Source organism: Bubalus kerabau, chromosome 9 (assembly GCF_029407905.1).
Source record: "Bubalus kerabau isolate K-KA32 ecotype Philippines breed swamp buffalo chromosome 9, PCC_UOA_SB_1v2, whole genome shotgun sequence".
Classification (NCBI taxonomy): domain Eukaryota; kingdom Metazoa; phylum Chordata; class Mammalia; order Artiodactyla; family Bovidae; genus Bubalus; species Bubalus kerabau.
Window position 1 is genome coordinate 77,868,324 of NC_073632.1, and position 27,079 is coordinate 77,895,402.

Consider the following 27,079-nt stretch of genomic DNA (forward strand, 5'->3'; position numbering starts at 1 on the left):
GAGTGATTGAAAACAGCAATTTTAATCTAAACTCAAGGTGAAATACATTTTCTTTTTTAAGTTAATGTAAGCATACTAATGATTTGTAAGTAATAGCTATTATTATAATAGTTTTCCCTCCTGGGATCAGGAAAGTTCATGTTTTTGACCCTAGAAATTATTATTGTCATTTCATGTTTTTTAAATTGCTTCATTTCCTGGTCTCAAATGAGTTAGATTCTGTGACAGTGTCTTCTTGGGTCAGAGGACCATTACAACCAAGAGCAAGGATTATTCCTTTTTTTTTTCTTTTGGACTTCCATTATTCTACAAGTGGATTGTTTTTCTTACCATCCTGATTTATTTTTTATTAAATCTAGATTAGTCTTGATAGCTAGTAAAGAGTTACAGTGTAAGTTTTGTTTTTTAAATTTTATTTTATTTTTAAACTTTACAATATTATATTAGTTTTGCCAAATATTGAAATGAATCCACCACAGGTATACATGTGTTCCCCATCCTGAACCTTCTTCCCTCCTCCCTCCCCATACCATCCCTCTGGGTCGTCCCAGTGCACCAGCCCCAAGCATCCAGTATCGTGCATCGAACCTGGACTGGCAACTCATTTCATACATGATATTATACATGTTTCAATGCTATTCTCCCAAATCTTCCCACCCTCTCCCTTATTGGAGTATAGTTGCTTTGCAGTGTTGTGTTCGTTTCTACTGTACAGCAAAGTAAGTCAGCTATACATATGCCCCCTCTTTTTTGGATTTCCGTTCCATTTAGGTCACCACAGACTCAGTAGAGTTCCCTGAGCTATACAGTGGGTTCTCATTAGTTATCTATTTTATTCATAGTTAATAGTGTATGTCAGTCCCAATCTCCCAATTCACCTCAGCCCTCCTCCCCCTCTTGGTGTCCATACATTCATTCTTCTTGTCTTGTAAAGTTGTTTTAGTGCAAAGTGTTTTCCTTCCACGTCTGACATTTGTCCATTTAACTAAAACTTATTAGTACCAACTGTAGTCAAGGCTCTTGCTGGATACCCGGGGTACAGTGTGCTGGGCAGCATCCAGGTGTGGTCTTTGTTCCTAAGAAGTTTGTGGTCCAGGTTGAGACTGGGTTATTAACCAAATGATCTAGTTACAAATGAAATTAAGTGACTGAAAGGGAGGATAAGGTTTCATATAAACTTTAAAAAAATGGAAAAAGCATCTAGACTGGGGAGTTTGGGAAAGCTTCTCAGAGGGAGCCAGGCTGGATCTGAAGGTGCAATGGACAAATCAGGTGTGGTGGGAGATGAGTCTTGCAGAAGATGTTCTGCACAAACACATTACTTCTTTACACCAGACTGAGGGTGACCTAAGTCAGGTATTCTTTTCCATCATGAAGTTTTCAGAGATTATCAGTTTTTAGAGAACCCCACATAAAATATTCAGAACAAGCTCTTCTTATTTTTCCTTTATTTAATATTCTATATGTAATTTTAAGTTTCATTAGCCCTATAGGATTTATATTATATAAAAGAAAAAAATTATCTTTTGTTTCTATGGCAAGAGATAAAATTGCAAACTCGATACGTAAGGTTACTGCCTTCTGTTTGCATCACTTTCTATAGGTATTTGTGAAAAGATTCTTGGTTAACTTTTTGCCCATCCCATCTGTATTTTCTAAAAGAATATTTAAACCTACTCAATACCGAACTTAGGGTATATTAGTTGATATTTGCTTTGTAATTATATAATGATTAGAAACATCTAACTCATTCGATATTTTCAGTTAAAAGTTGCAAGGGTCGCTGTTTTGAGAGAACATTTGGAAACTGCCGCTGTGATGCTGCTTGTGTTGACCTTGGAAACTGCTGTCTAGATTACCAGGAAACGTGTATAGAACCAGGTAAAAATCTGCAGGTGAAAAGATGGGGTAAAAGAGCAAAGGAAAGTTCTGCATGTTTTAGGTATGTGATTTACCTAACCCATTTGAGATTTTAAAAAATTTGTCCTTTATGTTTCCTGACACAAACAAAATTTACATATCTTGCCTTTGTTAAAAATTTTATGGATGGCAGCACCATGCTGGATTTCAATGTTTGCTGACAACCTATATAGTCTAATTTGCATTTCACCTAAGTTCAAAAGGCTGATTAAAAATATACGACTCTTTCTGTTATGGGCTTATTAAAGCGAGAGTTCTTAAGATGTCCACTTAAACTTTAAAATAAAACTATCAGACTGTGAAAAGTTTGATTTGATCTTCTTTACCTATGAAAGTGAAAGTGTTTGTCACTCAGTCATATCCAACTCTTTGGACTTTAACCTGCCAGGCTTCTCGGTCCATGGAATTTTCCAGGCAAGAATACTGGAGTGGGTTGCCATTCCCTTCTCCAGGGGATCTTCCCGACCCAGGGATTGAACCCAGGTTTCCTGCATTGCAGGCAGATTCTTTACCGTCTGAACCACCAGGGAAGCCCATGCAATAATAACATTTAAATGAGAGTGAACCAGATTTAGATAAATTTGGAGAACTCTGGCAATGACTGGTGGAATAAGCCAAGACTGACATGGGAGTTGTATAATAAAAGTTATGTCTGTTTACATGTTATTTTTTATTTTCTGAATTAATTTTTATTGGAGTATAGTTGCTTTACAATGTTTTGTTAGTTTCTATCTTACAGCAAAATGATCAGCCATACGTATATTAATACATATAGTCCTTCTCTTTTGGACTTGCTTCTCATTCAGCATTTACATTTTAAAATGATGAGATTCTGGATTTCTGGTGAAATAATACTTGTTGCGTGCATATTTTCTGTTAGTTCACATTGACCACTGTGGTGGAAAGTTCTGTGAGTCACTGAGGGTTAAGAAATGGTCCATCATCTCTCATAGATCACGTTCTAGAAGACAATTCTGTGTTCATTTTGGACATGTTGAATTTGGACCATAAAATGTGTTATGTTGACATTTGTTTCTAGAACGGATATGGACTTGCACCAAATTCAGGTGTGGTGAGAAAAGGTTGTCCCGAAGCCTTTGCTCCTGTTCAGATGACTGCAAGGACAAGGGAGACTGTTGTATCAACCACGGATCCGTGTGCCGAGGTCAGGAGGTTGTGCCCTCACCAGGTTCAGCCACAGGCTGACATCTTCCTAGGTCTCAGAGGGGGTTAGCATGGGTGTGCTTTTTACAGTAGAAGTCATAGTTATTGACAAACCATGTTGGCTGAAAAAATATTTTAAAAGCATTTTATTAAAGAAAGTTTCAAACATATATACCTGAATAGAGAGACTATGTAATAAAGCTTGTATCACCCAGCCTAATAATCATGATTGTCTGCACACGGCTAGTCTTTTTTATCCATAGTCATACACTCTGCTGCTACTACACCCTCATGTTATTTTGATATTAGCTGCATATTTAATGCTGTATTTGTGGAACAATCACTTCACAGTCTTGGCTGACTATGTAGCAGATTCTTTCATCGTAAACGAGGACAGTGTCTGCCTGACGTTGAGAGAAGTTAGTGCCTAAGATTCTGTGTAAGCTGGTGTTACTATGATGTCTTGCCTAGGTGTTGCAGGGTTCCTTGAAATTCTTTGACAGAACTTGACTGTATGAGAGGAACTAAGGCAGAAGATTCTGTCGGTGGATAGAAGTAGGGTTATAAATTTTGGCTGAAAATATTATTAATGACAATTTGAAAATGGAAAATGTGCCTTCAAGTTCTCACAAATACAGCAATATGTTTTAGTCTTGCAATTATAAATTCATTCTTTAATTCCTGATATCAACTAACTCTTATTTTGAAATAGAATAACTCTCTATTTGTTCTATTCCCTGAGAATCACACCCCACATGATCTATGTTTCTGTTAACTTTTTTGTTTTTTGGGGGGAACGAGTCCTAATGTGTCTCACAAACATCACGACCATTGTTGCTGTTAAATGTGTTCAACTCACTGTACTTCTTGAAAATATTTTAGGGGAGAAAAGTTGGGTAGAAAGAGAATGTGACAGCATTGATGAACCACAGTGTCCGGCAGGGTAAGATTATATTCTGAAATGCTCATGTTTTCTTTTATAGAAGTATCATTCTTTCTCTTTCCAAATTGAAATGATAAAAATAATAATAATTATTCATTGGTTCAACAAATATTATTTTTAGTTAGGCCTTCTTTTGGCATTGGTGGTATAGAAGTGATTATGACATGACCCTCACCCCCCACTTCCCACTCCTGGTCTAGAAACTGGAAAAAAAAAAAAGAGAGAGGTTATGAATATTTAATGTTCATGAGTGTTGGGTGGAAAAATTTGTTTTCCTTCTTAGGAAAAAAGGATCTTTACTTTCATTTGAAGTTTTTCAAGTTGAACTTATAACAAATTACAACTTTTTTAAAAAAATTTTTGATTCACTTATGTATTTTCAGGATAACATGTCTATGAGAAGATGTTACATAATTTTTATAATTTGTATTTTCTATTTTTGGTCTAAAGTGTTTTATACAATACCTTATGTTTCTAAGGTCATCAGGAAAGGTTTGTGTAGAATTCGAAAAGTGGAAATTTGATGACAGTTAGACATGTTTATCTTTGTTCCACTTGAGATCTATATAATTTGAATTATTAATCTTCAGAAATATATTATATGTTTAAAATAATGATTTTTCCAAACTGTTAAACATTATAAAGCTGTCCTGGTAGAAACAAGAACACAATTTAGAATATGCTGTTTGTTAATATTTATTCTCTTGCAAATTGGAGAAATATTGCATTTTGGTTGCATTTCATCTAGCTTTTGGAATAGCAGGGACCATAAATGATGGTCTCTGTATGGTACCTAAAAATGGTGTGAGTGCTCAATCAGTACTATTTGATAATGTACATGATGAAATACAAAATCATATATATGAATATAAGCACTTCTAAAATATTCTTTATAAAGATGCTTGTTGAGCTTGTTAGTTTACCTTAGATTACATCCCTACCTCAGTGGAAAATGTTCACTGGATCTGTGTCTTCTTTCTTCTTTACACATTTTTTTTCTTTCTTTCTCATTACCCAGGTTTGAAACACCTCCTACCCTCTTATTTTCTTTGGATGGTTTCAGGGCAGAATATCTGCACACTTGGGGTGGACTTCTTCCTGTTCTTAGCAAGCTGAGTGAGTAACTTCAGAGTACACTGTTGGAGTGCCCCAGCGTCAGTAGACTGAGGAGGCAGTCTCGTTTTTGAAAAATACGGCAGAATCTGTTTTACCAAACTTCTCTGTTGTAAAAGAGTTAAACCCTAGTGATAAGGACCTAGTCTTTAATATTATAATTGTTCTAAAACTGCCGTTTAAACAACTCTAAGATAATAATGATTATCTTAGGATTTTTATTCCTTGGTTACAGATGTTAAGGATAAGGCATACTTTTTTTTCTTAGACTTTTGGATTCATTTTGTGGACAAACTATTTATATATTTATTTATCTAATATGACTACATCTTAAAGTAGAATTTCAAAAACTGAAGGTATTTCTTATATGAATCTAGTAGTGCAGACATAGACTATTTACTTGTTATTTATCCTTTAGTATCATGAGGCATCCTTCCAATTTCTTTATCTCAATTAAAGCCTTAATTAAATGATTATTATATAAGTTAGTAATGCAGTAGTAGAATAGTCTTTTCTTAGTACGAATGCAAAAGTTTTAAATCACATTAACCACCAGTAATATGGTTATCACTCGTATCGTTGTTATTGAAAAAATAAAAAATTAAATATGGGTATAAAAGCTGAAGAACATTGCTTGTTATCAGTGATCAGTATTTAAATAGCCACAGTGTAATACTGGACTGAAATGGAGATAAGTAAATTCACTATTTTAGTGTTCTTCTGGAGTTCTGGGACATTATTTACTGGACTTGAATATTTGAATGTCAAAATCACTCTCCATAATCACATAGTTACATTTATTGTACTTCTTTTGTAAGAAACTGATATTTGGAGAACTTCTAAAAATTTCAATTTTTAATTTCTACTGGGAAGAAAGTAGTTTTTATAAATAATCATTTGACATAAAAGTCTTTAGGAAAGAGCTTACATGGACAAGAAAGACTCTGTTTTATCAGCTAGGCTCACGGGCTTTGAAGCTTGCATCTGGCCCTTTGTTATCATCAGGAGGAAAGTTTGTTTCCATAGCATCAAATACAATATCCTGAGTTCAGAATTAAGGAGCCTTAGGTACCTATATGTGAAGTGGAAAGGAACTCAATGCATAGTTAACTTAAGTCCTTGCTTTGGGTAATTAGGAAGTGTAGCCTGTAATTCTGAACTGTTTGGAATGCAGTGAGATAGAGAGACATGTACCAGCCTGAGGAACACTTTCAGGTATGAGGTATTGAAATGCTAGAATTATTAGTTATATGTTCCTTCCGTGGTAGAGGCAGACAAGGGATGTGACACTACGGCTAAATCAGGAACAGTTTGACTCTGTCCTTCTTGTTTTTTGTTTTTTTTGTTTTTGTTTTTGTATTAATACTTGAAGCCAGAAGATGCCTTTAATCATTAAAGCAGTGTTGAATTTGTCTAGAGTTAACTGGTTTGGACTTTGGGGTGGGACACTGTCCTCCTAGCTACTGCTTCATTATTGTTTTCATTTTGCTGAGTTAGCTACTATGGATGTTGGTAGTTTTGTTTTGGCTATTTGTTTTTTTAAAAACTACATCTTGTATTTAGATATATTACCACCAAGTAATAGCAAAGATCTAGCAAGCATCATTATGGTCCATCTGGAACTTAATGTTATTAGTAAGTATGAGGTAAATATTCCATTGGATTAATTATTTTAATTTTTTTTTTAACTAAGAAGAAAAACTAGTTCTCATCATTGAGTTTGAATCCACAATGTGGCTTTGTAATTCACCCTGAATTTTTATATGGTTGTAAATCCCTTCTGGATTCATGTTTTAGTACTACTTAGAAGTCTGTGGAACCAACACTAAATGAAGGAAACAGATTGTCAGTTGTATTTAATAACAATCTTTTTTTCCCCTTGTAGAAACCTGTGGGACATATACTAAAAACATGAGACCAGTATATCCAACAAAAACTTTCCCCAATCACTACAGCATTGTCACAGTAAGCTCTGCATTTCAATTTTTATATGTCCACAAAAGTGAGATGTAAATATAACATTTTTCAAGAGAATAATCAGATTTCAGATCAGGAAAAAAACACCTTCTTTTTCATTGTGTAGTTAAGCAGGAAAACAGGTTCTGGTTCTTATTCTTCTATTAACCCGTTGTGACCTTGGGAAGTTACCTTACCTTCTGTGTCTCGATTTCCCATATGTGAAAAGAGGTGATTGAAGACCCCAAGAAATGATTTCTTAATTCCCTTTCAGTTTAGGATTCTTAGGTTCTGTTCTTTCTGATTAGTTTTTAGCTTACTTTATTTGAGCCCCAGATTGCTCTCACAGGTCCTCAGCCGTCTTTCCAATCATTTCAATGTATGAGTCTAAGCAAAACACTTTGCCTGACTCTAGATGTGATTACAGCTCTCTTTTTGTTTCACTTTCAGATTTAATTTGGATCCAGAAAAAAAAAATGTAGAATTCATTAGGCCTTAAGGCCACAGAATTAATACTTTGACTTATACTGGTACAAGCTATTCTTGAACCCAATCAAAAAGGATTTTGTTATGCAGAAACTTTTCACTGAGCAATCCAAAAGGACATCTCAGTACTTTTTTCAAAATTAAGAGGCTGCTACTGTTCCTAATTTATTTTCTCCTATTACATAAATTAAAACACAAGTACTACATAAAATCTTAAGTAGTTGGTTGTATTTTGATAATATGCGGTGTTTTGTTCTTCTCTTCTTAAGCTAGGTTAAGTTCCTTGTAGCTTCAGTTGTGTATTTCTCTCTGATGGTTTTGTTCTGTAACCTTAACATTAAAAACTCACAACTTGCATAAAACTTGTATTTTATATTTTTTAGGGACTTTATCCGGAATCCCATGGCATCGTTGACAATAATATTTATGATCCCCAAATGAACGCTTACTTCGCACTTAAAAGCAAAGAGAAATTTAACCCAGAGTGGTACAAAGGAGAACCAGTGAGTTGTTTATTTAATTTAGCTATTAAAATTATTTTTTATTATTCTCATATGTTTCTATCAGAGTAAAATGACAGATCCCCTGGAGTTTTTAAGAACCTATTTAATCTACTGTGTTTGTGCAATCCTTATGCAAATAAAGGTAAATGCAGATAACTCAAAATATAGTTTATATCTTTGTATATTTTATTCCAGAGTAGGGTTCAGGTTATTCTGAGCCAATTTTCTTTTCTGCTTAATGATACCTTTTTGTTCTAGTAGCAAAGAGTAGTACTCTGGGGGTAATATTTTGATCTACACAAAGCTAATTGTTGCTTCAGGAGTAAACTATGACTGTTTGCATTTGCTGACTTAGAATATTGTCCCTGATTGTGATTTAGATGTGTTCTCCTTTTTAATTTTTAAAAATTGCCACAACAATTCTAAAAGGTCTATTTGAATAGTCTTGATATCTGGAAAAGGTCAGTTTTCATTCCAATCCCAAAGAAAGGCAATGCCAAAGAATGCTCAAACTACCGCACAATTGCACTCATCTCACACGCTAGTAAAGTAATGCTCAAAATTGTCCAAGCCAGGCTTCAGCAATATGTGAACTGTGAACTTCCTGATGTTCAAGCTGGTTTTAGAAAAGGCAGAGGAACCAGAGACCAAATTGCCAACATCTGCTGGATCATGGAAAAAGCAAGAGAGTTCCAGAAAAACATCTATTTCTGCTTTATTAGCTATGCCAAAGCCTTTGACTGTGTGGATCACAATAAACTGTGGAAAATTCTGCAAGAGATGGGAATACCAGACCACCTGACCTGCCTCTTGAGAAATTTGTATGCAGGTCAGGAAGCAACAGTTAGAACTGGACATGGAACAACAGACTGGTTCCAAATAGGAAAAGGAGTACGTCAAGGCTGTATATTGTCACCCTGTTTATTTAACTTCTATGCAGAGTACATCATGAGAAATGCTGGGCTGGAAGAAGCCCAAGCTGGAATCAAGATTGCCGGGAGAAATATCAATAACCTCAGATATGCAGATGACACCACCTTTATGGCAGAAAGTGAAGAGGAACTAAAAAGCCTCTTGATGAAAGTGAAAGTGGAGAGTGAAAAAGTTGGCTTAAAGCTCAACATTCAGAAAACGAAGATCATGGCATTTGGTCCCACCACTTCATGGGAAATAGATGGGGAAACAGTGGAAACAGTGTCAGACTTTATTTTTCTGGGCTCCAAAATCAGTGCAGAAGGTGACTGCAGCCATGAAATTAAAAGACGCTTACTCCTTGGATGGAAAGTTATGACCAACCTAGATAGCATATTCAAAAGCAGAGATATTACTTTGCCAACAAAGGTTCGTCTAGTCAAGGCTATGACTTTTCCAGTGGTCATGCATGGATGTGAGAGTTGGACTGTGAAGAAGGCTGAGCACCGAAGAATTGATGCTTTTGAACTGTGGTGTTGGAGAAGACTCTTGACAGTCCCTTGGACTGCAAGGAGATCCAACCAGTCCATTCTAAAGGAGATCGGCCCTGGGTGTTCTTTGGAAGGAATGATGCTAAAGCTGAAACTCCAGTACTTTGGCCACCTCATGCGAAGAGCTGACTCATTGGAAAAGACTCTGATGCTGGGAGGGATTGGGGGCAGGAGGAGAAGGGGACGACAGAGGATGAGATGGCTGGATGGCATCACTGACTCGATGGACGTGAGTCTGAGTGAACTCCGGGAGTTGGTGATGGACAGGGAGGCCTGGCGTGCTGCGATTCATGGGGTTGCAAAGAGTCGGACACGACTGAGCGACTGATCTGATCTGATCTGATATCTCTTTTAGGAAGAAAAGAGAATGATGTTAATTTGCAAGTTATATTTAGATTTTTAAATTTATTTTTATTTTATTTTTTTATATTTTATATTTTTATTTTATTTATATTTTTATATTTAGTTATATTTAGATTTTTAGCTTTGACATTTAAAATCATGAATTTTCAGCAAGTATTCTTTCTGTGCCTCAGTTTTCTGTACTGTAAATAATTCTGTTAACTACCTCATAGAATTATTGTGATGATTATTTAAATTAATAATCTAAGTTGCTTATAGGAGTACCATTTAGAACTGTAACTGGCAATAATAAGTGCTCAATAAATATTAAGTTACATAATCAAAATATGTCAGTAAGTTAAAAATATGTATATTTGTGAATTTTTCTTTTCTTGTGATTTTTTTTTCTTTTAACAGAAGCTTATTAAGTAGAAGCAAGTCTATAAAAGTTGCAGGAGTTACCAATTGTTTATATTCTTTAAGTTAATTTAATTTCTGATTATTTAATTTCTTTTTGCTGCTGTTCAAAGTCACATTACATGGTTGTTTTGTAGTCTAACTGCTGGAGCTTATTGATATCAAAACTTTCTAGCATTTGAGAGGAAAGCATTGGCAGTTGTGTGAACCCAGTTTCCTAAGAAATCAGTGCTTACATAATTTCCTAATTTTCCTTCTCTGTCTTCTCCAGATTTGGCTGACAGCTAAATATCAAGGCCTGAAGACAGGCACATTTTTTTGGCCAGGATCAGATGTGAAAATCAATGGAATTTTCCCAGACGTCTATAAAATCTATAATGCGTATGTATAACTGTACTTTTTCTAGGACCTATAACACAGAACAGTTTATTTTCTTATCACAGCCTGAGTTCTAGCATTTGAATGATATGTTATCTGAAAAATGAGACCTATCAAAATAAGAACTCTATTTCAAAGAGTTTTAAATGGATGGTAGATAGTAAAACTAGATGAGGTTTTTTTTTTTTTTTTTCCTGGAGGTTTTCTAGAAAGCACTGGTGGTAACATGTTGCAGTTTGTGTTCAGATATTTGGATAGGAATAAGAATTGAAGTCTTGGTGAAAGTAGGGGTCCTGAATATTTTCACTCCAGGAAGAAAGAACTAGGAGAAGGAGCTGAAAGTATTAAAAGGGACATAGGTAGGAGTGACCCTTTGGTGTCCAAAAATACTATTTGAAAGAAGATATTAATGGCACCTCTAGATTTGCATTTTCAAACTTCTTTTTTAAACATTCCATCTATAGCGGAACTGATTAGAGTAATCTCCCTGTAATATTCAAAATCTGTGTGGTATTGTGGAAAAACAAAACAAAACACACAACTCTTTTCCTGGAAAACTCCCTTTGGATTATTTTAGTGAGACTAGCAAAATAATTTGGCTTATACTTGGGGAATTTATGTCATAAAACCAATACAATAGTGTATTTGAGGGACGAAAGGGAAAGTTCATAAATTCCAAACAAGAAATGCATATTTTCTTTGGTAACCTTAGGCTACTGTTGATTCTTTGTGGTTCATATAAGCACCTTGTTATTTGCCATTAATTTCATTCCATGGATGGTAATTGAGATTCTGTGCACCAGGCACTGTCTTAGACCTGGAGAATTTTGCAGAGTAGTGATACACGTTCTCTGGCCTCTCAAGTTCTGATAGAAACCTTCTCAAGGAACAACGTAGTGTACTTGGGGTTGGGCAAGCACTCTGATGGAGACCTGTAAACAAAATATTTTGCCCAGAGGAAGATGTCATTAATTCTGCCCAGAAACTGTTGCCTGGAGAACTGTCTGCCCAACAAGTGTCCGTTTCCAATTTTACTGAGAGTCATCAATGAGTGAGTTCATCTTCATGAAAGTGAAGTCTCTCAGTTGTGTCCGACTCTTTGCGACCCCATGGACTGTGGCCTACCAGGCTCCTCTGTCCATGGGATTTTCCAGGCAATAGTCCTGGAGTGGATTGCCATTTCCTTCTCCAGGGGATCTTCCCAACCCAGGGATCGAACCTGGCTCTACCGCATTGTAGACAGATGCTTTACCATCTGAGCCACCAAAGAGGTCCCCTTTAAAGAGTATTGATTTGACACGTGGGTTATTCATGACATGGCAGTTCCTATTTTGAGGTACAGAAATAAAATCCTCAGGTAGAAAATGGGAAGCAAATTTTTAGACCCAACTACAACTTTCATTTTTTTTGACAAACTTTCTGTTTGTTTAACCTATACTCTGAGCATATCATGAGAAATGCTGGGCTAGATAAGTTACAAGCTGGAATCAAGATATGCGGGAAAAACAACAACATCAGATATGCAGATGATACCACTCCAGTGGCAGAAAGTGAACAGGAACTAAAGAGCCTCTTGATGAGAGTAAAGGATAAGAGTGAAAGAGCCAGCTTAAAACTAAATATTAAAACAAACAAACAAACAAACAAACAGATCATGGCATCTAGCCCCATTACTTCATGGCAAATAGAAGGGGAGGGTGGGGAAATAGTGACATATTTCCTCTTCTTGGGCTCTAAAATCACTGCAGATGGTGACTGCAGCCATGAAATCAGATGATTGCTTCTTGGCAGGAAAGTTGTGACAAACCTAGACAGTGTTGAAAAGCAGAGACATCACTCTGTTGAAAGAAGGTTCAATATAGTCAAGGCTACAATGGCATCCCACTCCAGTTACTTTTGCCTGGAAAATCCCATGGACAGAGGAGCCTGGTAGGCTGCAGTCCATGGGGTCGCTAGAGTCGGAGGCGACTGAGCGACTTCACTTTCACTTTTCACTTTCATGCATTGGAGAAGGAAATGGCAACCCACTCCAGTGTTCTTGCCTGGAGAATCCCAGGGACGGGGAAGCCTGGTGGGCTGCTGTCTGTGGGGTCGCACAGAGTCGGACATGACTGAAGCAACTTAGCAGCAGCAGCATGGTCTTCCCAGTGGTCGTGTATGCTTGTGAGACCGTAAAGAAGGCAGAATGGCAAAGAATTGATGCCTTCAAACTGTGGTGCTGGAGAAGACTCCTGAAAGTCCCTTGAACAGCAAGGAGATCAAACCAGTAAATCTTAAGGGAAATCAATCCTGAATACTCATTGGAAGGATTGATGCTGAAGCTCCAGTATTTTGGTCATCTGATGCAAACAGCTGACTCGTTTATGTCCTTGATGCTGGGAAAGATTGAGAGCAGAAGGAGAAGAGCACATCAGAGGATGAGGTGGCTGGATGGCATCACCGATGCAGTGGACATGAACTTGGGCAAACTTTGGGAGATGGTGAGGGGCAGGGAGGCTTGGCATGCTGTAGTCTGTGGTGTTGCAAAGAGTCAGACATGACTGGGTAACTGAATAATAATGAACAACTTTCATATGTGTAAAAACTTAATGTTTGTTCCTAGGTCAGGAAAACAATTTTAAGTTTCCAGATGAAACTCTTACATTGCTTCAAACACATTTGATGTCTTGAATTGTTTTAATCTCTCTGAATGCAGTTTTCAGTAAGACACACATTGATATTTTAAACCCTAACACTTGTCACATATTTGTTTCATTTTATCTTTCATTTTAGTTCAGTACCATTTGAAGAAAGAATTTTAGCTATTCTTAAGTGGCTACAGCTTCCTAAAGATGAAAGGTATGTAGATGATTAATTTCCACCATAAGATACTCATTTGTTTTATAAAAATGTCTGAATATTTTAAATAGATGACAGAAAATTTTGCTATTGGCTATGATGTTTTATATCCAAATGAATTTTTAGTGACTATTACAGCCACGTTTCGAAGAATTCTAAACATGTAAATTATTTCTCAGCATTTTTAGAAATGTTACCCCAGTGCTGTATAACTTTTATTCACTATCATTTGTTGAATTGTTCTTTCTATTCTGTTTTACAATGTGTTCGTAAAATATTACATTTTGATACTGTTTGATTTAGACCACACTTTTACACTCTGTATTTAGAAGAACCAGATTCTTCGGGTCACTCTTACGGACCAGTCAGCAGTGAAGTAAGTACATTTTTACCAGTGGTTTTTTTCATTAAACCTGGTAGCATCTAACTGAACCTTGCTTTGAAGCAAATTTCTTGATCATTCTATAAGAATCCATGATTTCTGGAAAGAGTATTAAGGACATTTCTATTAAACCAAGAAGATGCACTTTAATCAAAAGGAACTGGGAGCATTGTTTGATTTTACACTATCTACGGTGCTGAATTGAACAAATGATGAGTTAAATTCTGTATTTTTAATTTCAAATGAGACCTGTCACCCTCCACCCTTTGTACTCTTTCCAGCAAAACCTATCTCCAGTGGCTTCAGTGTAGTTAACAACGCTGTGTGCCCTGGCTTTGATTCTGTCCATCAGCTCAGCAGAGAAGCAGAGATCTGTTTCTTAGAGGTGGGAGATGCATGGCCGACAGTGCAGTCCTGACATCACCAGACTGAGGGAAGTTTCCCATACCTCTGTGTTAGTCTAAACAATTGGCCAGATGCTAGTATAATTTTTATTCTTTCACTATCAAGATCCATCTCTAGGTCAGTTTGGCTACAAGTAAGTCTAAGGATCATTTTGTAATGGATTATAAGATCATATAAATTTTAAGACCAGTATTACTTTTCTGTTCACTAAAGATTTCCCTCTTGAGAAACCTGTATGCAGATCAGGAAGCAACAGTTAGAACTGGACATGGAACAACAGACTGGTTCCAAATAGGACAAGGAGTACGCCAAGGCTGCATGTTGTCACCCTGCTTATTTAACTTATATGCAGAGTACATCGTGAGAAACCCTGGGATGGATGAAGCACAAGCTGGAATCAAGATTGCCAGGAGAAATATCAATAACCTCAGATATGCAGATGACACCACCCTTATGGCAGAAAGTGAAGAACTAAAGAGCCTCTTGAAGAAAGTGACAGAGGAGAGTGAAAAAGTTGGCTTAAAGCTCAACATTCAGAAAACTAAGATTGTGGCATCTGGTCCCATCACTTCACGGCAAATAGATGGGAAAAGAGTGGAAACAGTGGCTGACTTTATTTTTTTGGGCTCCAAAACACTGCAGATGGTGACTGCAGCCATGAAATTAAAAGATGCTTACTCCTTGGAAGGAAAATTATGACCAACCTAGACAGCATATTAAAAAGCAGAGACATTACTTTGTCAACAAAGGTCCATCTAGTCAAGGCTATGGTTTTTCCAGTAGTCATGTATGGATGTGAGAGTTGGATAATAAAGAAAGCTGTGTGCAGAAGAATTGATGCTTTTGAACTGTGGTGTTGGAGAAGACTCTTGAGAGTCCCTTGGACTGCAAGGAGATCCAACCAGTCCATCCTAAAGGAGATCAGTCCTGGGTGTTGATTGGAAGGACTGATGTTGAAGCTGAAACTCCAGTATTGTGGTCACCTGATGTGAAGAACTGACTCATTTGAAAAGATCCTGATGCTGGGAAAGATTGAAGGCAGGAGGAGAAGGGGACAACAAAGGATGAGATGGTTGGATGGCATCACTGACTCAATGGACATGAGTTTGGATGAACTGCGGGAGTTGGTGATGGACAGGGAGGCCTGGCATGCTGCGATTCATGGGGTCGCAGAGAGTCAGAGATGACTGAGCGACTGAATTGAACTGAATTGAAAGATTTCTCAACATAACTGCTTTTCTGATTCATCTTCATTCAGGGTCCAGTCCATTGCTTTTTAAATCATATTCATCAATTTATAAACTTGGTTAAATGCTAGTATTATTGACTCATCAAAACCTACTTTATCTTAATACTTAAAAATTCCAGTCCATGTACTTGGATATCTTTCAGTCAATGTGAGATCATTTGAAAGAGCGTGTTTCGTAATAGAGTAAAATACACAGACTATAAGTAAAGATTAGACTGGTTTGCTATAGGTAAAGCTGCACAAGAATTTCCCTCGGGTGATTTTGCTGGGACAGAGGAGGAGAGAAATATCAAAGGCAGTTTGCCAAAACCATATGCCATTCTGTGTCCTTGTGACATTCGTATGCAAAATAATGCAGTTTGTTTGGAAATAATGGGCTTTATTCCTAGAAGTTCTAGTTTTAAAAAATTAAGTACACAGAACTCTAAGAAGCATTCCGTGAATACTTTTAACTGCGTGACATGAGATTGTTTCCCTTTCTTAGGTCATCAGAGCTTTGCAGAGGGTTGATAACATAGTTGGCATGCTGATGGATGGTCTGAAGGAGCTGAACTTGCATAGATGCTTGAACCTCATCCTTATTTCAGATCATGGTAACCTGGGTTTATTTCATTTATCCTTCAGGTTAAATGGAGCTTCCAAAAGTTGACTTGGCTGATCCAGGGTATTCGAAGGAGAGACGGCTAGGCGAGGGTCAGGGAATAACTGCTTAATTACACTTTAATTAAGGATACAAAGAGTAATAGAATAAGGATGGCTCAGTGAGGAAATTCAGTGGAAAAAAGCGGCTGAAATAAGGATAGCTCAGTAGGAAAATTCAGTGGAGAAAAGAAGCTGAGTGGCTTGGTTTACGCGGAAAATCAATATAACCCGTGACACCAGGTTAGCTCTGACCACGGAGGCCGCAGGCGCCCTCTCGAATAGCGGAAGGTGCCCCACCTTAGACACCTTCTCGAGTGGGTCTTAGAAGCCCAGGCAAATAAATGGTCGCAGAGGACATCCACGCTCCAGATGGACGCTCAGCCGGAATTTGGGAGAGATAGTGACATGGGGAGACCAAGTTTCAGTGAACAAGGCCCGCACTTTATTTTCCAAAGCAGTTTTTATACCTTAAGGTATGCATAGAGGATAATGGGGGAAGGGGTAGAGTCATGCAGCAAGCCAGGCTTTCTTCCTGCAAACTTATCATATGCAAAAGTTCAGGTGATTGACATCATCTTCTGGCCCGGAGGCCTGTTAACATTTTAAGAAACTTATCTTTCTCTAAAGGTGATTATTCCAAAGTCAGGCGCCAGCCTTCCAAAAAGCATTGGACAAAGCGGCATTTTACATTTCTATACACCCATTATATCAATCAATACACTGCCAAAGACACAGTAGGTAAGGAGTATGGAGACTTAGCAGCAAACATTGGCCCAACAAGTGAAAAACCCTTCACCAATACATTTTCTAATCAATCTTTTAACTACTCAAAGGAATCTGTGTTTAGGCAGTTTAGAACATCTCCTGCCTCTCACAGTTGGGAGGCTCTGAACAATCACATGTGGCCAGAAAAACCTATTCAGGCAGGCTAGAGGATTTCCAAAGGAGTTTGTAGGTTAAACACTGTCACATCCAGGAATTATTAACTGGAGCTGTAAGCTAACTCTCTTTTCAGAGAGAGGTAGTGGGGGACAGCCCCCCGTAAAGTCAGAGGTGTAGGTGAAAGCACAAAGCAGAAAGTAGGCAGACTCTGGTTTTGGGGGTAGATGCTCGAGAATTTCCAGGGGGACTCCTGAGGCTCGATCCCGCCTTTGCGTATGCCGAGCCTCCTTCCTCATGACCTTTGTCATGGGCGGAGTTCCTCGCGCTGGCTCCAGGCAGTGATAGAATTCCAGTTGAGCTATTACAGATCCTCACTCAATATGCAATATGCCGGCTCCCAGCATCTCCCCCTTTTTTATTTCTTAAAACAGCCAGATGCAGCTCAGTCGCGAGCTTCTGAATGTTCTGCCGAAGAATCTTGACAATACAAGGAAGAATGAATATGAGAAGCAAAATTAAAGCACCAGCAGCGATGTATCCAAGGATATTAGACAGAATGTTTTTTCCTGAAATGAAGTTAGAGAAAGTGTGAAAAAAGTCATTAGCTGCGGTAAAATCCAGTCAAGAGTGTTTTAGGGTCTGTATTTGATTATGAAGTTTCCCTAAGTCCAGGCCAATGTCAGAGCTGTTCCAAATACCTGAGATATGATTTTTGATTTTTTTCCATTCATAATCTGTCTCATTTACCTTTAAAGATGTCACGCATATCCACCGGTAATCAGCGTGGCAAGACAAAGCCATTTTCACTTTTAAAGCCTGTAAATCAGTCCCAATATGCATTATTGCCTCTTCTAAGGCGTCTACTCTCATCTCTAATTTCCTATCTATAGCTTCCTGTGTTGTTAGAGTTAGTGAAACATTTTTAGACATGGTATCAACATATTGGGCAGTATGCACTTGTTGACTCAATGATATTCCTGCCACAGTAACAGAAGTAATTGCGGTTATTAAAGCTGATATTCCTAAAATAAGTAAGCCCACAAACCGTCACAATCGCATTAAATCCTGAAGTTGTTGTAATACAGCAAGACTATAGTTATATCAATAAGTGGTTACATTATAAGATAAGGTGGACATTGTAACACTACAAAGGAGCAAACATTATATTGAGGGTTTAAGTAAGATGAGAGCATACATTATTCACAGGTCACTACATTGGGTCCACCAGTTTAAAGTCACATGTACATTAAGTTTTCCAGAATCATTGGTAAAGAGAAAAACATAAGGAGAGGGTAGACAAGCCAAAACAGAATAAGTAGAATTATTTTCTGGTTGGAGTTCGGGCTGCAGCAGCCCCGTCGGTCCCGCCGGGATCTCGATGTTTATCTTGCCTCCCCTTCTGGTGGGCTCCTCTTTTGCGATCGAAGCAATGGGGGAACTGGATGTCTGGGGATCTGCAACATGGTGAATCAGCCTGTCTAAATTGAAGAATCTGCATTCTGTGGAAAAATACACGCACATCCTCGACCGCTAGTTAATAATGGGTCAGGACCCTTCCATTGTCCTGAGAGGGCCTTCCATTTGACTAATGGTTTTGCATTTAATTGCTCCAGGCACCAATGGGAAGCATTGCAGTAATTCCAGCTGAATCAGTATTTAAAATATTTATTACGAAAAGAGCATGTTGCAAGATTTGATGGGAGAACTATACTTAAACTCCCCTTCTTTTAGTTTTTTGAATTATTTGGATTTTTAATGTTGGATGTGTTCTTTCAACAATGGCTTGTCTCTGTGGGTAATAAGGGATGTCTGTATTATGTTTAATTTGAAACTTTATACAAAATTTTTGAAAAGACTTAGAAGTGTAAGCAGGAGCATTGTCAGTTTTTAAAGTTTTTGGCAGGCCCAAATATGAAAAACAAGTAAAGAGATGTTGTATCACATCTTTACCTGTCTCTCCGGTATGAGCAGTTGTAATAATAACGTGATAAAAGGTATCTACAGTTATATGAGCAAAAGACAGTTTTCTAAATGAAGAGACATGAGTTACATCTGTCTGCCAGAGTACGTTAGGTTTGAGACCATGAGGATTAACTCCCATAGGTAGACTATTATAAACAGTGGGGCAGTGTAAGCAAGAACGCACAATCTCTTGAGCAGTCTCTCTGGGAATTTGGAATTGATATCTTAAAGCAGTAGTGTATTGATGATGAAGTGAGTGAGAGGCTCTGGCCTCCTCAATCACAGCAGCCACTGTATTTTTGGTTAACAAGTCAGCCAAATCATTAAAGGCATTTAAAGGGCCAGGCAATCCGGAATGAGCCCGAATATGTCTAATGAAAAATATTTTATTTTTTTTTCCAAATTTGTTGTTGTAATTTAGTTAACAAATGAAATATGGTAGTTTTATTTTCAGGCAAAACCGCAGTTTCAATGTGTGGAATCAGCCTGACCACATACTGAGAATCAGAGTAAAGATTAAATTCCTCATCTGTAAACATAGCAAAAGCCTCTATGACTGCTGTTAGTTCAGCTCTTTGAGCTGAAGTTTTTTGTGTTTTTAAAACTTTTTGGTGATTTTTAGTAACTATGAAGGCTTTACCATTTGTTGACCCATCAGTAAAAACTATTTGAACATTTGGAACAGGAGATTGTTTATATCTGACAGGAAAATTAACTGGATGTCTGGATATAAAATTTAGCAAAACATGCGAAGGTAAATGATGCAAAAATTTTGACCAAAATAGTTTCCTATAGCAATCTGCCAATTTTCAAACATTAGAAGAGCATCAAATTGTTTTTTATTATATGGAATTACAATTTCTGATGGCTCTTTACCAAATAATTCAATGTTCCGCTTTTTTCCTTTAATATCAAAGTAGCTATCAATCCTGGATAAGAAGCCGCTACTTTTTTAGTTTGAGCGGGAAGATGGACCCACTCTAGGGGGCCGTTTTGCCAGAAAACCAATTTTTTGTCTGGCTTTCCCAATTACACCTATGGGGGTTTTATGGCAAAGGAATTGTCAAGCAGTTGTCAATTTAATTTTTAAAATTTACATTTTAACAACATGAATTTAAAGATATGTTAATTTAGGTCTAATGTTTAGTTTAAGTCTCTGTATAAATTTAAATAATAAATGTATAACCTCCTTATCTCATTTTAGTATACAGATATACCTAAATGTAAAATGTATTTATATATGTATTTATATATGGCAACAAGTATCAACTTATTGACATATATATAAATCAATATACTTGAATTAATCGTTATAATTAATATATTAATTAATATATATACTACAGCAATACAACATGTACACAGCTAATACCAACCAACACAAACCAATGCACTGCAATAATACATGTCACACATATATAATAATACAGTATATAGAACATATATCACAGTACATCAATCCATACCAATTAATATCAGCCACTCACACATTATATTACTGCAATATATATTTAATTATATAGTATATATATAATATGTATATATAGCATACATATTAATTTATATACAAATTAATTAAGTATAGATCTATAATAGAATTAGGTATACCTTTATTATATTTTATTTATACCCATACCTAACTAGGCAAACTGTAATTAGGCAAATATATTTATATTATGTATTTATAACAACATATAAACTATTGTTAATTGTACCGCCTGTTGATGACTAAGAAATTGAGAAAACTCCTTCTCTGAATATCTCCTATTTGAGACAGCACGTCCCTCCCCCATAGGGTAAAGGGGAGCATAGGAACTACATAGGGTTGAAAAGTTCCACAGGTATCTTCAAACTTCTAATCTAACATTTTTGAACTTTTAACTACTGTGGGGGCTAGAGGGCAAATGAAACAAAATTTGACCCCTGAAATCTATCAGGGCAACTTGCCAATCATCACTATTTTGTAAAAGACTTGCAGTTGAAATTATTATATTTGCTACTTGTTTTCTAAAAAGTTCTACACTTCTTATTTCCTCCTTTTATAATTAATTGTGTCACCAAGCTGGGAAAAGATAAAACTATTTTTCTTGGGGTCACTGGTCACAAGCACTCTGTAGGTGTATGTTCTGTGGCAAGAATAATTTAATCTCATCTTTTGGTAATATTAATCTTAATTAACTGATCATTTAAAGTCTCATCTACTTTAACAAGAGCTGACTGTCTCATTTAGTCAACTTTCTCTTAGAACTGGAATTAGGATTGCTTTTTAAGTAATCAAAGGCTTTAAATCTGCAGTAGTCAGTTTTAAATGTGGGCGTATCTAATTACTGTCTCCTAATAATTTTTGGAAATCATTTAAAGTTAGTAAACAATCTCTCCGCTTCAAAGGGGCAGTTTTTAAAACTTTTGGCAGACCTAAATATGAGAAGCAAGTAAAGAGGTGTTGCACAACATCTTTATAAGCTTTTCCAGTTATTGTTTTGTAACTTAAATCTGGTCTATAGCTTTTTAGATGACAAGCAACCATCTAATCTTTGTTTGAATACTTTCAGAAACAGGGAACTCACTACTCTTCAAGGTTTTAAACGCTCTCTCACCTTTTTTTCTACAGCATTCCCACCCTGTATACCACTCTTTCTAATCTCACCAACTCATTTTCAGTAGTATATGTTGGCCAGGAGCTGGGCCAGTCTTTCCCAGCAATGTTAAGAGACGTCTGTTCTTGTGTCTAATAGCCCTGACATTTTATTTTCTTGAATTAAAAGATCTTTTAAAGGCCTTGGAGCTGTAACTTCTTGCACCCAAAAGGCTAGATCACTAGATCTAAATGCTCTGTGGCTCTTAGCTTGAGAAGTCAAGTTTTTTTCTGTCTGATAAGGTAAAAGCAAAAACTGTGTTATTTTTTGACCTTTATTAATTTGCACAGTTTTGGTAAGCGGCGAGATCAAAACTTTAATTTCTCCAATATAATCAGAATCTACCACACCATACACCACCAAAATTTCTTGAAAAGAAAGCGAGCTACACCCTAGCACAAGTCCTACAATGCCCTCAGGCATCCCATTGGAATTGGAGTAACCAGCTAGTCAAGGGTTAATATTGTTGCTAAATCCCCTTACCGTTTTTTTCTTAGCCTGGGTGAGACCCCCCTGAGGGGGTTTTCTCCAAGGAGCATGCTCTGCATATTGTGCATGCAGTCTTGTTTTAAAAGCTCCACTGTTTAAAAAACTTTTTTTCTTTTTCAGGCTTAGGTAACACTTTGAGAGGCTTTGGGGGCAAAGTGGGGAACTCTTGAGCCCTAGAAGGCGCAAACGGAGGCGGCGGCGATGGCCTTAAATCAGAAAGTGGTGGATAAGTTTTTTGTTTTTTAAAGGTTTGTGTAGAGCGGGAGGGAGCTCGCCAGGGCACCTGGTCACAGGGTCTCTTACTGTCTCTCTCTTCCTGCCTTTCTCACTTTTTTCTCACCCTTCCTTTTTCGCTACCCTTCTCTTTCCTTCGTTTCTTTTTTTTTACCCTCTTCTCTTCCCTAATTTTTTTTTTTTGTTTTTTTTTTTTCCTATCTTTTTTTCTGTATCTCTTTTTTTAACTTCTTTTTTCTATCTTGATGTGTTCCCTGATTCCTTCCTTTTCCGTTTCTCTCCTTTTCACTCTTTAGCTCTTTCTCTAGATCTTTTTTTATTTTCTTTCCTTTTTTTTTTTTCACTTTTTTTTTTTTTTTTTTTTATTTTTCTCTTTTTATTTTACTCTTTTTTTTTTTTTTTTTTTTGCTTGGGTGAGGCCCCCCGAGGGGTTTTTCTGCAATGAGCAGGCTCTGTATATTGTGTATTCTTTAAAAGCTCTTTTGTTTTAAAAAAAAATCTTTTTTATCTTTTTTAGCTTTAGGCAATGTTCTGGGAGACTTTGGATGTAAACTGGGGAATTTTTAGGCCCTGGGAGGTGTAAGCGGAGGTGGGGTAGTTGTCTTAAATCAGAAATTGTTGGATAAATTTTTAAAGGTTTGTGTAGAGGGGGAGGGGGCTCGCCAGGGCGCCCGGCCGCAGCGTCCTGTAAGTCCTCTCCTTCCTCGGGAGGTAGAGCACAGTCTCCCTCCTTTCTTTTGTCAAGGGCAGAAAATATGATCTGCGCAGAAGGTGGAGACCCACTACCATCCACCGCTATAGCTTCTCCCATAGGCTATCCCACAGCCTCATGAGGAGGGTCCAGAACATTTTTAATCATATTTATAGGATAAGTTTTTAGTTGTTTTTTACCTTCACCCAAGTATCTAAATTAACAGTAGCCTCTTTATCAGTTTGAAGATTACTTGTATAAAGAGTTGTCATTGTTAGTTTCAGTGTTACCCATGTCAGAAAATTAAGTATAATAGAAAATAAAGCTTTTAGCTTTTAAAAGATCAGGCTTTTCTTTGGCCTTTTAACTTTAGAAACCGTTTTCTCTAAGTCTTCAACACTTTCAACACTTCCCACTCCTCAGCCCTGTCTATCCTACAGGGGGGTCCGCGGCACCCTTGAGTGGGGTCCTAGCCGTCCCGAACATTGGAAGAACAATAGGGGCTGATGACCCAGATTGTCCCGGGGGGGAAACAGAAGGCTGATGACCCAAACTGTTTCGAGGGGGGAGCAGTAGAGCTGATGACCCAAACTGCTCCGTGGGGGAACAAGAGAGCTGATGACCCAGTTGTTCCGAGAACGGGGAGCAAAAAGGGCTGATGACCCTAATTGCAGGGAGCTTACCTTCGAAGTCCCTGTTCGGGCGCCACCTGCCGGGGACCAGCCCCGGCTGATCCAGGGTATTCGAAGGAGAGACGGCTAGGCGAGGGTCAGGGAATAACTGCTTAATTACACTTTAATTAAGGATACAAAGAGTAATAGAATAAGGATGGCTCAGTGAGGAAATTCAGTGGAAAAAAGCGGCTGAAATAAGGATAGCTCAGTAGGAAAATTCAGTGGAGAAAAGAAGCTGAGTGGCTTGGTTTACGCGGAAAATCAATATAACCCGTGACACCAGGTTAGCTCTGACCACGGAGGCCGCAGGCGCCCTCTCGAATAGCGGAAGGTGCCCCACCTTAGACACCTTCTCGAGTGGGTCTTAGAAGCCCAGGCAAATAAATGGTCGCAGAGGACATCCACGCTCCAGATGGACGCTCAGCCGGAATTTGGGAGAGATAGTGACATGGGGAGACCAAGTTTCAGTGAACAAGGCCCGCACTTTATTTTCCAAAGCAGTTTTTATACCTTAAGGTATGCATAGAGGATAATGGGGGAAGGGGTAGAGTCATGCAGCAAGCCAGGCTTTCTTCCTGCAAACTTATCATATGCAAAAGTTCAGGTGATTGACATCATCTTCTGGCCCGGAGGCCTGTTAACATTTTAAGAAACTTATCTTTCTCTAAAGGTGATTATTCCAAAGTCAGGCGCCAGCCTTCCAAAAAGCATTGGACAAAGCGGCATTTTACATTTCTATACACCCATTATATCAATCAATACACTGCCAAAGACACAGTAGGTAAGGAGTATGGAGACTTAGCAGCAAACATTGGCCCAACAAGTGAAAAACCCTTCACCAATACATTTTCTAATCAATCTTTTAACTACTCAAAGGAATCTGTGTTTAGGCAGTTTAGAACATCTCCTGCCTCTCACAGTTGGGAGGCTCTGAACAATCACATGTGGCCAGAAAAACCTATTCAGGCAGGCTAGAGGATTTCCAAAGGAGTTTGTAGGTTAAACACTGTCACATCCAGGAATTATTAACTGGAGCTGTAAGCTAACTCTCTTTTCAGAGAGAGGTAGTGGGGGACAGCCCCCCGTAAAGTCAGAGGTGTAGGTGAAAGCACAAAGCAGAAAGTAGGCAGACTCTGGTTTTGGGGGTAGATGCTCGAGAATTTCCAGGGGGACTCCTGAGGCTCGATCCCGCCTTTGCGTATGCCGAGCCTCCTTCCTCATGACCTTTGTCATGGGCGGAGTTCCTCGCGCTGGCTCCAGGCAGTGATAGAATTCCAGTTGAGCTATTACAGATCCTCACTCAATATGCAATATGCCGGCTCCCAGCAATGTTTTATTATTTCCTCTGACTTTTATAGCTAATTATTCCTTGTGGAGAACCTTTAGAAAACACTACATTAAATATAATGTACAAGTGAAACAAAGAACTCACAGACACCTAAGAGCTTATTAACCACAATGCACTTATCTCCTGATTTGGGGAAGACTTATATCAGGAACTTGGAGAGTTAAAACAATGTTTTCAATATTAAATTTTGGTAAATCTACTCTAAACATTTTAGGCATACTTTGAACAGATTATTATGTGCTTCTTCAATTTTCTCTAGAATGATAAATCTGACTTTTAAAGGGAGTATGTGTTAATTTTGGCAGTATTTTGATCTAACTCTTACTTACTGTGACCTTTAGAACATGTTTGTATGCAGACTCAGGACTGTAAAAGTGATGTGTATACAGGAAAATCAGAAAAAGCTTCTTTTTGTTTGTTCTTGTTGTTATTATTGTTTGCTTCAGAAATAATTATTGAAAACTATTTCTAGAAACAGTCCTAAGAAGATGTTTTCTAAAGAAGCCTCCAGTCTGAAAATGAGATGAGTGTTTTATACTCCTAGTTAATATACTAGTTGATTCTGAGAAAATAACTGTGCTTTCATATTCAGGCTAAAACTGTGATATTCTCCCTCATTCACATAAAAATATTGTAATACATAAATAAGAAACACTGAACTAATTTTAGATGGAGAGAAGGGAAAATTTTTTTTTTAAGTGAAGTGGTAGATATATGTGAAACTCTGTGTCTTACCTGTTAGATGTTCAGCTATCACAAGTGCTGCATGCATGTGTGCTAAGTCACTTCAGTCATGTTCTACTCTTTGTGACCCCATGGACTTGTAGCCCACCAGGCTCCTCTGTCCATGGGTTCCTCCAAGCAGGAATACTAGAGCGAGTTGCCATGCTCTCCTCCAGGGAATCTTCCTGACCCAGGGATCTAACCCACATCTTTTAAGTATTCTGCACTGGCAGGCAGGTTCTTTACCACTAGCGCCACCTAGGAAGCCCATCATGAGTGCTGACCTCATGTTTATTGATTTTAATTCTGAAAGTGAAAGCAATTCTGTCCTACAAATTAAAGGTTTTTTATTAAGGTCGTGACATGTTTGGGGATTATTTTTTTCTCCTAGGCATGGAACAAGGCAGTTGTAAGAAATATGTGTATCTGAATAAATACTTGGGAGATATTAAAGATGTTAAAGTTGTATATGGACCCGCAGCTCGACTGAGACCCTCTGATGTTCCAGATAAATACTATTCATGTAAGTATATCTCTGTGCTAATTTTGAATATGATTATATTTATAACTAGTGTGTACATGCTTAGTTGTGTCTAACTCTTTGTAACCCCATGGACTGTAGCCTGCCAGGCTCCTCTGTCCATAGGATTCTTCAGGAAGGAATACTGGAGTGGGTTGCCATTTCCTACTGTAGGGGATCTTCCTCCCAGGTATTGAACCTGCATCTCTTGCATCTCCTGCATTAGCAGGTGAATTCTTTACCCCTGCACTACCTGGGAAAGCTCTATATTTACAATACATTCCTCTGAATCAAATCTTTAAATTAAAGGTGATCAATTAATTTCTTTTTCATGATTAAATATCCAGGACTGGCTTTCTGCACCCAAAGGGATTTTATGGGACTGGATATGAGGGCACAAGTCTAACCACTTACCTGTTATTCATGACTAAGAATATTATTTGATGAGCTTGGTACAGTTTTATGTTATGTGTATTTTTCTTGAGCTTCCCTGGTGGCTCAGATGATAAAGCATCTGCCTGCAATGCAGGGGACCTAGGTTCGATTCCTGGGTTGGGAAGATCTCCTGGAGAAGGGAATGGCAACCCATTCCAGTATTCTTTCCTGGAGAATTCCATGGACAGAGGAGCCTGCCGGGCTACAGTCCATGGCATCACAAAGAGTCTCAGAGACACGACTGAGCGAGTAACACTTTCACTTTCATATTTTGCTTTTGTTGG

General features: G+C 37.7%; 1 protein-coding gene across 1 annotated transcript in view; it reads left to right on the top strand.

Moving 5' to 3' along the window:
- ENPP1 (ectonucleotide pyrophosphatase/phosphodiesterase 1) overlaps positions 1 to 27,079 on the top strand; it is an 80,900-nt gene that overhangs the window by 34,804 nt on the left and 19,017 nt on the right. The window contains exons 3-13 of the mRNA XM_055535652.1: positions 1,765 to 1,881; positions 2,960 to 3,085; positions 3,967 to 4,027; positions 5,046 to 5,143; positions 7,026 to 7,105; positions 7,966 to 8,085; positions 10,579 to 10,688; positions 13,458 to 13,523; positions 13,827 to 13,899; positions 16,044 to 16,152; positions 26,232 to 26,363. Coding sequence (XP_055391627.1) covers positions 1,765 to 1,881; positions 2,960 to 3,085; positions 3,967 to 4,027; positions 5,046 to 5,143; positions 7,026 to 7,105; positions 7,966 to 8,085; positions 10,579 to 10,688; positions 13,458 to 13,523; positions 13,827 to 13,899; positions 16,044 to 16,152; positions 26,232 to 26,363 — 1,092 coding nt within the window. The remainder of the gene's footprint in view (positions 1 to 1,764; positions 1,882 to 2,959; positions 3,086 to 3,966; positions 4,028 to 5,045; positions 5,144 to 7,025; positions 7,106 to 7,965; positions 8,086 to 10,578; positions 10,689 to 13,457; positions 13,524 to 13,826; positions 13,900 to 16,043; positions 16,153 to 26,231; positions 26,364 to 27,079) is intronic.